Below are 13,939 nucleotides of genomic sequence, written 5' to 3'. Positions count from 1 at the left end.
TGTTTCCATATGATTGAAGGTGCCATAGATCACCCCATATAGGTAGGCCAACTTTGAGCTACCTTTAGGGCTTGAACTTAAGACATCATCAAACTTAGACACTCATTTTACTAATCAGCCTACAACTTATGGGCACTTTTGTTTGTGTGAATATTAGGTGTTCCTAAGATAGAAGATGTCTTTCATCAAGCTCGAGTTCACCAACATATCCTCATGGCCTTGCATTATGATCGACCCTTCAAGCAACTCTTTACCCATAGACTTTTCATAAGACATGCACTCAAAATCTCGGTCATCATGACATCTATGACTCTGATTATCTATAAAATCACTTTTTTCATATTATTTTTATCTAAAGGTTTCTTATTACTTCATAATAGAATCATGTACAACTACAAAAAATGATCATCCATAGACGATTGCAACCTTTGGGCATGCCCTTGCACATTGACATTGTTGCATGCTTTGTGGATTCCTCTTGGGCTTTGATAGTTTCATAAAGTTTTGACTTAATGCCAAGCAAGGACACCATTGAGCATTAAGGAAGCAAAAGCTTTTCCAATCCTTACCACACCATGATGTCTAGACTTCCAATTTCTTAGTAGAAAGCACACAAAAGAAAACAAGAGGAAAGGTAGTTACATGGACCCTCTTCCTTGGGTAATGAGGAAAAAATCCTATGTTGTGCATATTTCTTGTTTCGTACTCTTCTCTAGGTTATTCCCCCACAAATGAGATGTATCTATCAACATATTTTGGGCCAAATTTTTTTATCTAGATTGTAGTTTTGAGTACACACAATAGATTTTGAACATCTAGAAATCTCATGGTGGTTATCTCCCATTTGCAAGCAATAGTGATGCATTGTATTATTTAACATATGAACATTTTGCACATGGATTGCAAATTGTCTTCACATTGAGTCATAGATTGTCCCTTGTACTAATTTCAATGTGAAAAGTGTTATGTTTTAGCCTAGGGAAGGTTGTTCTATTGGGTGGATACAATAAATTTGAAGCTAATCTATCTCTACTTGAGGTGATAAGAAGCAATGATGGAAAGCTATTCCAGAACCACTTATGGCATGCTAATTATTATTATGACACATCAATTTTTAGATTTTCAAGGCAAGCTATAGCATGAGTGATCTTACCTGCCTTGTCTTCCTGGAGCTTTCTATGTTGAGCTACACCTTGTTTTCCACTTAGCCATTCTCCACCAATGTGAAAATTATATTGCTAGCAAAGGGTTTTGACAACTAATTGCAAGAGGGGATTACTTAGAAGAGGTGTTTGGCCCACTGCAACATAAAACACAATTTTGTCAAGCATATTTCTATTACTCATTTCTCCAAAACTTCATGGATTTTGAGAAACTTTAGTTCAAATGGTGTATACTCCTCAATAGTAAATTCACTTCATATTAGCATGGTTGATAACAACATCAAACCACCAAGAATCTTAAATAAGGCATTTGATGTGGCTCAAAAGCTGTAGCCTAATTTTGCTTTTGTTGAGCATATAAGTGTTAAATATCAATGTTTGGAGAAACTTCCAAAATTTGGAGAATCAAAGAGTTTAATCAAATGCTTAGATTGCTCTAGAATAAAGCACTTGATGTGGGTCCAAAGATGTAGCCCAAAATTTTCTTTTCTTGAGCATATTATTTGGAGAAAATCCCAAAAAGTCTTAGAATCAAAATCAAATGCTCAAATTGAAATAAACCAATGAGTTGATTATAGGTGATAAATCTCAAGCTACAACTATATTAAGCACCTAATCTTAATGAAAGTATAAATTCTTTTTCCATTAGGATGCAAAATCACCAATGAAGAAACCGATCAAGGAATAATAGGCATTTGGATTAATACTATTCACAAGATTGGAATTTACTATCATAACTCTGCATGAGGATCCTTATGGTTCAATTTATTTTATGAAGTTTTCCCTAGGATATGTTTCATATGTCCATGCTTAAGTTTGGGCTCCCAAAATGTCATCAATGTATCTAGATATATTCTAAAGGTAGAGAATTTAATTCACTTTCATTGTGCAACTTGTTCTAAGTGAACTAAGTATACACTTTTTAATGCTCAATTCCTCGTACAAGGAAATGTGATGCCAATATGTGCACACAAGATGGAACTTACCATATCATGGAAAATTTTAAGGAAAGAATCATAGCATTTGCAAGTACAACACCCATAAGAAGTAGAGCAATAGTCATGCCGGGTCATATGATGACATGGCATGAAAGCAAAGATTGGTGATGAGAGGACATTTGTTTCACCTAAACTCAACATGCTGCAAGGCTTTGGCCATGCTATGGAGGATTTGGGGTCAATAGCTTGTTAATGTGAGAAATACCCAATCCTCCCATATTCTTAGACATAGTATATACATCCCAATACACCTTATGAATTTCAAAAGAATTATTGTGCTCATGCCAAATAAGTTCCTCCTCTATTCTTGGTCATAGATGGCAGCAAGAGAGGGTGGACAGCAAAAGTAATAAAGAATTATTGCCCAATATGGCTCCAAGTTCAAAAGAATGGGTGGCCTAACAAAGAGATATTCAACCTTCTTAAGATGAAAAGAGAAAAAGAGATTCTCATCAAATTTCCCAATCCACCATTGCCTTGTAAGATTTGCAGATTTTTAGGGGTTGGGATTCTTTTCGTGTTCTTATTTTAAATGAAGAGGTATTAGAAATAGGTCTTCCCTCTCTCAATTTTGCCATTTAGATATTGGCAAGCGTTTATCTTGCTATTTTGTCTCTTTTTAATCTTAAATAAGGATATTTAGCAAGAACTGAGTTTCCCTAATGATATTTGCCAAAGTGTGAGGAGGCGAGCTAGAGGAACAGAAGGTTGAGTGCTAGATATAGTTGTCACCATTGTTGATATGATTGAAGTTAAAGGGCAAAGAACATTTCAAATGGGCTTATGACACATGATACGTTTTGAAAGGGAAGTTGAACAAAGTTGCAAGTAGGCTTATAAAAACATAGCATTGGTCAAGCCTAGCCCATTCATTTTCTACATGTAATTGAATTATCTTCTTGCAAAAATACATCTTCAATGCTTTCAACCATGTTATAATTGCTTTAAAAGACTATAGGCCATGAACACTAGGAAGATAGCTCTAGAGATTCTCTTTTCCAATACAAGGGAACAAAGGCGTAAATAGAGACAATTGCAATTTCTTCCTCTAAAGACACAAATCTACCCATTTTTTGCATGTGTTTTTTGATCAATGTAGAGTCGAGACAGTGAGATCCGTTGCATGCAACAATCTCCACTTTGCCGATAAATGTTGTGTATAGTCCACATAGTGAGCTCCTTCACAATTGCAAGTTTGGAAACTTTGCTATTCTTGGAGGGTTAATGCTGGTACAATGCAAACACTCTTTTGTAATCATGTGACTAGGAGGTTTACCTAACTTAGTCCTAGATTTTTACAAGGTAAACTTAAGGCAGTTGATCATTGTTTATAGTTTGAGGGGGATTTATCTTAACTCTTGGAATCCTTAGCTTATATCATAGGAAGAACTCCTAGCTTTTGCCCAAGGGGTTTTTGTACCAATTCTTGTAGGGAATGACCTTCTTGTGGAGGAACTAATGGTGGGGCTCCTTCGCTCTAGGATTTTTGCCCTTATTGGGGGAATGCTTGTGTGGAGTAGGAAATATTTCTTCTTTAACTTAAGTCATATCCACATCCCCCCACATTTTTCTTTACATTGCATTGATTTAGCTCATTCCATAGGGAGTAGGAAATTCCTACTTAAAGCTGGCATAGGGAGCCCCCTAGAGATTCCACAGGAACATAGGGAAATTTTGGAGGTGGCATAGGGAGTCCTCTAGATATTCCATGGGGGCTTAGGGAGATTCTAGAGGTGGCATAGGGAGTCCGCTAAAGATTCTTGATTCCATGGAATGCATTATTCAAGTATTGGTCTCAAGTAGGGCTTCTTACTTGATTCCACCATGCCACGTGTAATGAATGGTTGTTTATGAGGTTAACAAGGTGCACTAAAACAAGAGATTAAGGAAACTAAATGAGATCCCCAACACAAGGTCCCTATCTCTTGCATGTTAAAAAGTAAGAGCATTAGGATGTATGCAATGTTGTTGCATGTGCGCAAGTAGTACACCATGGTTACCAACACAAGAAGTTAGAGACAAATTTCCAATATAATTCCCACATTGTAAGTTATGACAACATCATGAACTTCTGTCATATTGTCTCGTAGTTGCTATTTTGTGTTTAGTTCCTTACCCCCAATAGTAGGTATGCAATGTCTCTTGAGTAGGAGCTCATGATGTGGAATGCTTATAGGGGAAAACAAGGGTTCTTTTGGGGGGGGACCAACAACCCCGTGCCCCCAATAGCACTTAGCTCGATATGTGGTGCCTCCCAAGCTCATGAAATTGAATGCTATATATAGGAGAGGACAAGGGTACAGAACCCCTTTTCCCACATGCAGAAATGTCTAAAAATTCTTGTGAGTACCATGGTTATTAGTTGGGAGTAGTCATGGTGTCACCCGATGGTTCTGAATCGGCAATGACTTGGAACTCTGAATTGTTAGTGACGCCACGGGTATGCAGGTGGCACCATGGTTACCAATTGGCACCGATTATGGTATCCTAATCGTTATCGGTTGGCGAACGGCCATGTTTTCTCCTTATACGAAGTCATGTGCACGGCATGTAGGTAAGCCTATAAGGCCAGGAGGGCGAGACCATATGGAGAAGAGAGACTGACAGGAAAAAGAAATAATGGCGTAAGACGGAATCGTTTAGGCAAAAGCAGTTAAAAAAAGAAAAGTAAAATATTTGCATCGCTTCGCATGTGGTTGCTGGCAACTGCAACAAATTTGTGAAACAATATAGAATCCATGGTGTGATCTCTCTGTCTGTCTGTCTGGGTGCATCTCTCTCTCTCTCTCTCCCCCTCTCTCTCTCTCACATTTTGGGTCGTGTCAGAAGAGGCCATTACTCTTGCCCCCCTTCGAGCCTCTTCCCGCCCATCCTTCCCGCAGAGGCTTGTTTGTGGGCCGTCTTTCAGTTTTCTTCTCGACACACAGAAGATGGCAAGGGAGCTTTGCCTTGATGACAGAGACCCCCCGAGCAAGGACGCAAAGGTGGTTCCTGCATCGCATGACTGCTCCTCTAGTGTGAGGTCCCATGACGATGAACAGAGCATCCATGTGCTGGCTGTGGATGATAGCCTTCTCGACAGAAAAGTCATCGAGAGGCTGCTCAAGGCATCATCCTACAGAGGTATGAGGAAGCCATCTCTAAATTAATGGTTGAGTTTGCCCCAGAGAGGCAAAGGTATGCGGAATTAATGACTGTGTTTGTAAGGAGAGCGTAGCCTATCTCAGGCACCGGGAATTTTCGATATTTTCCCTTGTGGGAGAAGGGGCTCTTTGTCCTTGTTTTTCCCTATGGTGCTCAACATCATGAACTTCTGCGTGGAAGGTACTGTATACCTGGCTAGGTGTTGTTGAGGGCAGGGAGCTGCGAAGGGGGGCAAGGGGCTGCCAGCCTGGGGCTTTTTCGTTGTTTCTGAGCTTATGCTCGAGAGGCATCCCATACCTTTGTAGGTGCGGTCGGGGGCAGCCCCCTGCCGCCCCTACCCTGGTCTGGCAGGCCCCTGCCCCCAACCGCACCTAGCTAGATGTGCAGTCCCTCCCTCGTAGAAGCTCATGAAGTTGTTCTAATTCACAATGTCAGAGTTACAGTGGGGATTCTTAATAAAGCTTCTTGTGAGGTTTTGGGGTTCCTGGTGTGCACACTTCTCTCCTTTGACATGCATTTGTAGCCCCTTACAGTGACCTATTTCAGCAAGACTTGGCTTGGATTCCTGAGTGCTCTTGTTCCAAGTCAGTCTCTTTGGACATTCATGCATGCTTAGCCCCTTATTGTGGCATATTTCTGAGCATTCACTGTCTGGTTTTCATTCTCGAGGTTTTTAGGCAGTCTCCCTCAACATGCACGAATAACCCCCTTCTTGTTGTGACACAATTCAGAGCATCAATCTTTGGCCTAACTGCCTGTTCTATTTCTATTCCTATCAGTGACAACAGTGAACAGTGGGAGGAGAGCCCTGGAGGTACTGGGCTTGGAAGGAACCCAGGAGATTGTGAACCCCGATGTGAGTTTTCTCTTCACTACCTTTTCTGGCATCTCGGTATCTGGATGAAGTGTCTAGGAGCCTGCTAGGTGCTTGATGTCATGTCTGATATGTTCATTTTGTGTCAATTTTGGCCGCATTTGCAGCAGGTCCACCTTATAATCACTGATTACTGTATGCCAGAAATGTCTGGTTATGACCTTCTCAAGACAGTCAAGGTAAGGTTACACAAACCCATGCCTTTATCCTTGTCTTTGCCAACTTGGCTTCCCTCCATGAGCTTTGAATTGATCTCACCTAATGTCTTCAGGAAGCCCCTGCCTTGAAGGACATTCCAGTGGTGATCATGTCGTCTGAAAATGTTCCAAGCCGCATACAATCGTGAGTTTTGTGCCTCAGTTTCTATGCACTATTTTTTGTAAGAGTCCCTGTATGTAAGTTGGTTGCCATGACTGCTCATCTTCGTTTTAACTACCAGGTGCTTGACGGATGGTGCAGAAGAGTTCATCCTCAAACCTGTCCGCATGACTGATGTGAAGCGGCTGAAAGATTATGTTAACCTGCCGAAGCAGGCTCCTTTGGAGTCATCTGGGCCATTGTGCAACAAGAGGAAGTTTGGATCAGATGGTTGCCAAGCTCAGAGCCCTGAACGGCGACCCCGGCTAAGCGGGGTGACAGTTGCGTAAGCTTGTTCCATGGTCTTCCTGGTGGCTGTTCAAGGGGCTTGTCGAGGCCTTGAAGAATCTTCACAGTTGCCATGATGATACTAAACTCTCACGAAGTGGGAACAGGTTAATTGAGGCTATTGGCTTTCACCATTTGGAATATCTGAGCTGCAGTGGCTGCTTGCTCCCTGTACATAGACTCAGCTCTGGAATGATGATCGAGAAATCCAGAATGTGGGTGCCTCCCGGTTGATTCACCTGGGCAAAGATTGCAATTTGGCAGATCAAATCTTTTGCTTTAGCGAATCAAGCTTGGGCACAGAGAATAATGTTTGAATGTTCTAGGCTGAATGAACGAGTTCTCTTCAAGGGGCATTTCCAATGGCTCCATTTGTATATTAGTAAGACCAGGGCCTGCACATATTGATGGCGATAATGTTGTAGATTGGGAGTGATTTGGTCTGCAGTTTGCCACTCATGCAAGAAGTCCAAGGTGAAGGCCTCTTCAGCAGCAGTAGCATCTAAAACTGAAGCAGAACTCCTCCTTTTGAGCACAAATACTAAAATTGTGCTGCAGGCCAGGCATGTGGCTAATGTTGAAATGATTAAGTCACTTGCACAGAGAGACTTAAAGAATATTTTTCTTATGGAGATCCATCATAAGATCATGCAAGCTGAAGTCTGAAGTTTTAACGTTTAGAAGGAGCTGGGGGAAATGTTATCACAAGCAGGGCGTCTATCAATGAGTGGATGATGGGCTTACTCTACAGAGTGTACTTGTTAACAGCCTTTGTTTCTTGGAAGCTGAATATAAAACTTTCCAGCCTTGCTTGGAAGCTGAATAAAACTTTCCAGCCTTACTTTCAAAAGCTGTGGCTCAGCATTAAACTTTCAGCTCGAGTGGAGATAAGGCTAGAATACAAAGTGTGGAAAATATTGAGCTGTGGTTGGAGTGGGATCGTTTGACTTGAAATATGAGGATGTGGTGGATTGTAGGCCATGATCTTGTGCTCTCTGTTTGCTGATCTGCTTGGTTCATATGTGGCCAAGCAGTTATGTAGTACTACAGGAGAGGTTTTCCTGTCTATGTTGCAGTCATCCCAAACTGGATGAAGGATACTCTGGTCCTAAAGCTCATCTTAAATCACGCATTATTATGTCTATGGTGTGCCTTTACTACCAGACATGGTGGTCTGTTTTTACTACAATATCTGGTGCATCTTGCTTGAGATGGATTGATCATGTGGGCAGCCACATTTTGTTACATCTTGTGTGAGGAAGAGTGGCTTCTCTGGTCATGGGCATCTGCGTTTACTGCACAAAGGTAGTTTATTCTATCATAAATTATCCAAAAGCCAAGATATGTTGTCCAGTTTTGTCAACATTAGCAGCTTGTAAACAACTCTGTAAGATTATGCAGTACAATTTTTAAAAGAAGCATAGCTACTTGATTGCTTCTAAAGAGGTGCCTAATCCTTTGAATGAGGTTCTTGCTTGTATGACCTTCTCCCGAACTGCCTATCTGAAGTTGATAGGAGTTATTATCAAAGAGTTACATGCTTATTGTCAAACTTTCTGGAATACATTGGGTGTAACCCAATTACTTTCTAACAGTATCAAGATGGGGAGTACCTGCCACACCTTCGAACTATTAGCTTGTCAATTGAAGAGGTGGTAGTGTGGCTAGCATGTAAGGCGCAACCAATCTGATGTACCAATCTTTCTTTGAAGGTGCTACTTTATCCAATCACCTGTGCTGTACAATGGATACTTGAGAATAATTGGAGGTATTTGGAATGTGGTATGGAATTCTTGATTGGAACGCACCTTAGTCTTTGGAGAGTTATGGAACTCTCATCTGAAAGTTAAAAGGCAATATAAAAGACTATATAAGGCTTTCATAATGACAATTGTGACTGCTCTTAGGTTCACGTGCACGTGCCACCTTGATCACAAAGGCCCTCTGATCTATCCCTATCGATTGTCCCTGTGATATAAAAGATAATTGGGAGTGGTTCTTGAGTCTCTGGAACAGGGTATTGGATTGTTGATCGGAATTGAGTGAAAGCAGCCATCCAACTGCTCCAAAATCCTGTTACACTATGCTGGAAAGTGATTTGTGAATTGAAAATAAAAAGCTGAAGCTCATCCAATGGAAAAAATTGATAATGTAGAAATAAAATGCCACATTTCACATGTTGCATTCATGTATGATCTGGTTCTCGTGTTTATACAAATTTGGACAAACAGTTAAGAGGCTTAACAAAATCTAGCCATTCATAGGTGTATTACATATGCTTGTGCACACATGTGATGGGTTTCTACTTTTATGAAGTGCCTTTCTTAATAATCTGTTGTTCGTCTTCTACAAGAGAATTTAATAGATATGTAGGCTTATCTAGTGGTATTAGAGTAATAACGTTATCACTCCTGCTCAAAGCCTACTAGTAAGCTTGGTCACTAGGGTTCTTGTGCATTCAAAGACAGTAATTCCAATCTGTCTCAAATTGGCATTGCTCTATGGCCTTCGGGTGCTGCTACCTTTAATATAGCAAATCTTCTCACCAACCAAAGATCATTGAGTTTGGTTGCATAGTGTATTGGGATGTGTTTGTGTGAACTTAAAGTAGGATGCCTCTCCTTGTTGAAAGAAAATGATAATTTTGATGATTCAATACAAGGAAGAGGGGTAAAGTCATAGGGTGCAAGGCTTCATGGGTCTAGCCCATGCCAATGGAGACTCCTTCAATACAATGTGATATTTCAAGAAATGGCACAAATAATTAGGGGAGAAATGCTTGCAATAATACCATTTCATTTTATGGAGGTTTAGGAAAGGTTCGTGAATTGGAAAAGGCATTATGATTTTGGAACACTTGGCATGGTTAATTCCATGTTTAAGGATTCCTTCAAAGGAGCTCTTGAACGCATGCAAGCAAACCTTGTAAGCTCATTGGGGACTTTATTTTTTTACACCCATTTGTTGAGGCTTCTATCAAGTATAGGTTGGTAGTTGAGGCTAAGAAAGATTCAATCTTTTTTCTCTTGTAGTGTGTAATGAAAATGTGGTGCGTTGAGTTTCATGATTTGCTAGTCTTTAAACTATGTGCTTTTTGACTGTCCATAGCCTTTTCTTGTAGTATGTAACAAAAATGTAGTGCATTGAGTTTCATGATTTGCTGGTCTTGGTTGGTAGTTGATGCTAAGAAAGATTCAATCTTTTTTTTATTGCAGTACGTAACGAAAATGTAGTGCATTGAGTTTCATGATTTGCTTCTCTTTAAATTGTGTGCCTTTTGAGTGTCCAAAGCCTTGGTACCCTAGTTGAAGCATGAGTTGAGACAATTGTTGGTTTGTTAGGTAAGTGCTTCCAATTTCCCCATGAGCCTTGAAATTGATCCTAGAAGAGAGAGAGGAGCCTACAGTTGGTGGGATAAAAGGGTTGAACCATTGGAGGTGTTGGAGTTGTTTGAGTGTGGTTTTAAGGTTGTGAGATCTCTTGATACAATGGTATTCTCCCAAGGAAAATGAGCATTTTGCTAGAGATTTAAGGAGGATAGAGAGAAGACTAGAAAGATGGAAGCGGCGTTTATTTTCATAGAGCTTCCACTTTTGTTGTTAGATAAAAAGATGTTTCCTCAAAGTTGCCATTGTAAGAAAATGCTCATAGAGCTTCCAATTTAGTTAGATAAAAAGATGTTTTCTCATGAAAGTTGCCATTGTAAAAAACTTGGAGGCCTAGAGACATACTAATGTGTGCTTTGAGCTCTAGCTTGTTTGCTCATAAGGGTGACATTGTCATCAGAATGTAAGGGGCATGTGCTCAAAGTCGGTACCAGGTAAAAGTGCAAGGGAGGTTCATCTCGGTCAATTTATATAAAATGTTTTTGCATAATAATCAAGTCCTTGTTGTAAGACTCCCCCCATAATATGTTTGAGTTGAGATGTTCTTGATTTCTTTGTGGCTTGATCAACTATTCTACACTAGAAGGAATATAAACATTACTCGTTATATATGGAGGGACAAGCATGCAAACAATATTAGATAATTGCCAACCTATATCAAATCTACTTCAACAATGGAGCTTGGTGGTTTGATCCTTCCTCAAAGTTGGTATGCTCATCGACTTTTGAATTTTTGAGAAGAATGTGTCAATTTGGGTTTTCTTATTTGAGGGAATCATAGATTGCTAATGCATTGCTATGGTTTTAGTTGAATGTTTCATTTTAAAGCATATATTTGTTCTAAAATTGTAAAGATGTTACTCTCGTGATGGTGTAGTAAATGTTTGGGATACATAGAAGCAATCATAGAAAGATTGTGGTTGGGACTGTGCCAAAAGGATCATGATTGGGACTATGCTAAGAGAAGAAAGAACTCTCTTGTTGACGCTATTGATGTTACATAGTTCTCTTTTTCATGCTATGTTGGTTGATACTACTGATGAAAACACATACTATGATGTTTTCCTTCATTTTAAAAACTCATTGGGAAGAGCTGATAAGATACCATCTTTGAAGCCTTTGATGAGCACGAACAACTTCATAGTGGTGGCCAAAATAACATCAAAGCACCTTTAGAGTATCTTTACTCCAAAACAAGAGGTTTTTAGATGACCCCCTTGAACTTGATAAGGTGTATGAGAGAATTAGATGGGGCTTTCTTGTTCTTGTTGAAAAATTAAGGGCTTTGAATAGGTTGTGAATTAGTTAATGTTCATTTTTGGTAATCTACAAGACTGTGGATTAATGGTTGTATCTAGTAACTCTTTGACCTTAAGATATCTACAAGGCATGGGGTATTTGGCTGCTTTGCTATGAGCTATTGCCATTGCTACAAAATGTGAGCACTAGCTTGATAATTGCTTTCTCTTATATTTTCTCTATTCAAAAGGGAGAGGTACAATGTCCTTTATAAGCTTGTTATTTCAGTTTTTTGCTAGAATCACTCTACACAATTATGTAACCACTTTCCTAAAGTGGTCCAGAATAGGAATTGCCCTATTTTGACCTTGTTTTACACTTGTAAATACATGTAGCCGTGTAACACTTGTAAACACTTGGACAACAATGTGGGCACCTACTATAGGGATCGTGGGGCCACTTATAAGGACTATTAGAAACCTACAGGGATTGAAAAAACACCAAAAAAATTATTTATAGTAATTTTTTTTTCCATTTCTAGGCTAAGTCCAGTCTTTGAATAAGTACACGTTAGTGAAGCTATTGATGTCTTAGCTACAGTGCACATGCAAATATTTATTATATACCTTGATAAGATATATTGTTGTCCATTAGGGTTGGTATAACTACATAATATATATTAAGTGCACATTTGATAATATTAAGACAAAGATTGATGAATGCAAGAATGCCAAGCTCTTACATAGTGTGCATTAGCTATCATAAAGCATGCTTTATAGTCTATGAAAATTCATCCTTTTAGGAGGAATTATTGAGAAGTAATAGAGAAGAAACCTAGAGATAGAGTAATGGTAATTGCCATAGATGATAGCATTCTATCAATTGGAAGGACATGATTCACTAGTATGTATAACATAGCCATCTAATTCGTAGAGAGGCTTATTGCTTTAGTAATGAACCTAGAGTGGTCTATACTCTTGAAATGATGGGTTCATTTCTCTCCTACTCTCCTATAGGAGACATAATTGTTGATGAGATCATGTTGAAGCCTTGGAAAGTTTGGGGAGAAGCTTCTTTTATTAAGCAAAGGTTATGATTTTTGAAGTAGAAGAGGCATGTTTTGGATGAGCATATGTGCAAGAAAGTTTCCTTGAAAATGTGAAAGGTTACTTTTTAATTAGGATCCTTATTCCTTGGCGAAAATAATATTGATTAAGCTACCCCTAAGGGATACATTATCTAAGTGGAAGCAATGTAAAAAACACTATCCCTTCTGTAGTGCATGAAGGGTGTTTATGTTAAGCTACAAAGACATGTATAATAGATCTTGTATCTAGATATCATCAGTTGTACACAAGGTTTGTAAATTTGCAGGAGTAGAAGTACCCTAAAGGATTCTTCAAATTTTGCATACAATCAAGGGTTTTGCTCTTCTAGCTATCTTAGGAATTGAAATAACTCAATTTCAAAATACGTGAAAAGATGTTGGAGGAATTCAAGGACTTTTATTTGCATAGTCATGCATGAAATGACTAGTTATGAGTGGGACATCTACTTGTTGCTATTTATAACCGATGGCAGTTTTATGACCACAATTTTTGATAGAATCTTGAAAAATTTACTATTTGAAAAATGAGAATAAGCTATATAATAAGATTCAATAGTCACATTGTAAGAATAAACCAAATTTACCCACTTGGACACCTCTTTGAAATTTTGATTGGTCAATCTTGCATTAATTGCCTAAATCAACCACACATGTCCTCCATGTTCAATAAGAGCTTAATCAATATGTTTTGGTTGAACTTGATAATTTAGTAACATTGCATATCTCATTATGCTTATGATGGAACCTGAATTACCTCCACTTAGCATTGCTAGATGTGAGCACTCAGAATGCTTTTGAGGTGACTCAAAGATAACCTTGAAGAAGTACACACTTGCTTTCAAGTTAGAGAGCACTTGAACATCATAACATTGAAGAAAACTGCCTTGTTCACAAAATGCTCATACGAGTTTGTTTTTACAAGCTCAACAATGACATCGTTCAATGGTACGTAGGCTTTAGTTGTCTTTCTTACGATCAATGGTACGTAGGCTTTAGTTGTTTTTCTTACGATCCAAAACTACATAATGCTGAGTCCATGTTACAAATTTATTCTCTTTATTTTATTTTACCATCAATTATAGTCATTACACTCTTACCTTGCATTTGGATTTTTCAAATGATTTTTTATCTATTTAAATTTTGCACATATTTAGATTATATGACATGTTTTAAGGCATGTAAAAATGAAGTAAATAGCATTGTGTGCGTGTGCTCACGCAAATATAGCAATGTGTGTGTGTGTGTGTGTGTGTGTGTGCACGCGCGTGCGTGCACATGCACATGCATGCATGTGTGCATGTGTACATGTTTGCATGCACGTGATGCATGTGTACATGTGTGCATGCATGTGTAATTTTATAGATTATTGCACTAATATTCAT

At 38.9% G+C, this 13,939-nt stretch overlaps 1 protein-coding gene across 2 annotated transcripts; it reads left to right on the top strand.

Annotated features, from left to right (window-relative positions):
- The first annotated feature begins 4,592 nt into the window (after positions 1 to 4,592).
- Positions 4,593 to 8,555, top strand: LOC148035686 (two-component response regulator ORR3-like). Of its 2 annotated transcripts, none has more exons than XM_087677694.1 (5): positions 4,593 to 5,284; positions 6,085 to 6,161; positions 6,290 to 6,358; positions 6,451 to 6,521; positions 6,619 to 8,555. In XM_087677694.1, exons 1-5 carry the CDS (start codon positions 5,092 to 5,094, stop codon positions 6,824 to 6,826), a joined length of 618 nt encoding a protein of 205 aa, XP_087533820.1. In that variant the 5' UTR covers positions 4,593 to 5,091; the 3' UTR covers positions 6,827 to 8,555. The 2 variants fall into 2 exon arrangements, with proteins under 2 accessions (XP_087533820.1, XP_087533819.1); XM_087677693.1 differs by having other exon boundaries at positions 4,606 to 5,284; positions 6,287 to 6,358.
- Positions 8,556 to 13,939: the final 5,384 nt, after the last annotated feature.

Source organism: Lygodium microphyllum, chromosome 5 (genome assembly GCF_053477565.2).
Source record: "Lygodium microphyllum isolate KBCC chromosome 5, Lygodium_microphyllum_v1.1.10, whole genome shotgun sequence".
Classification (NCBI taxonomy): domain Eukaryota; kingdom Viridiplantae; phylum Streptophyta; class Polypodiopsida; order Schizaeales; family Lygodiaceae; genus Lygodium; species Lygodium microphyllum.
Note: the sequence above shows the minus strand (reverse complement) of the source record. Positions and strands in the feature narration are given on the sequence as shown.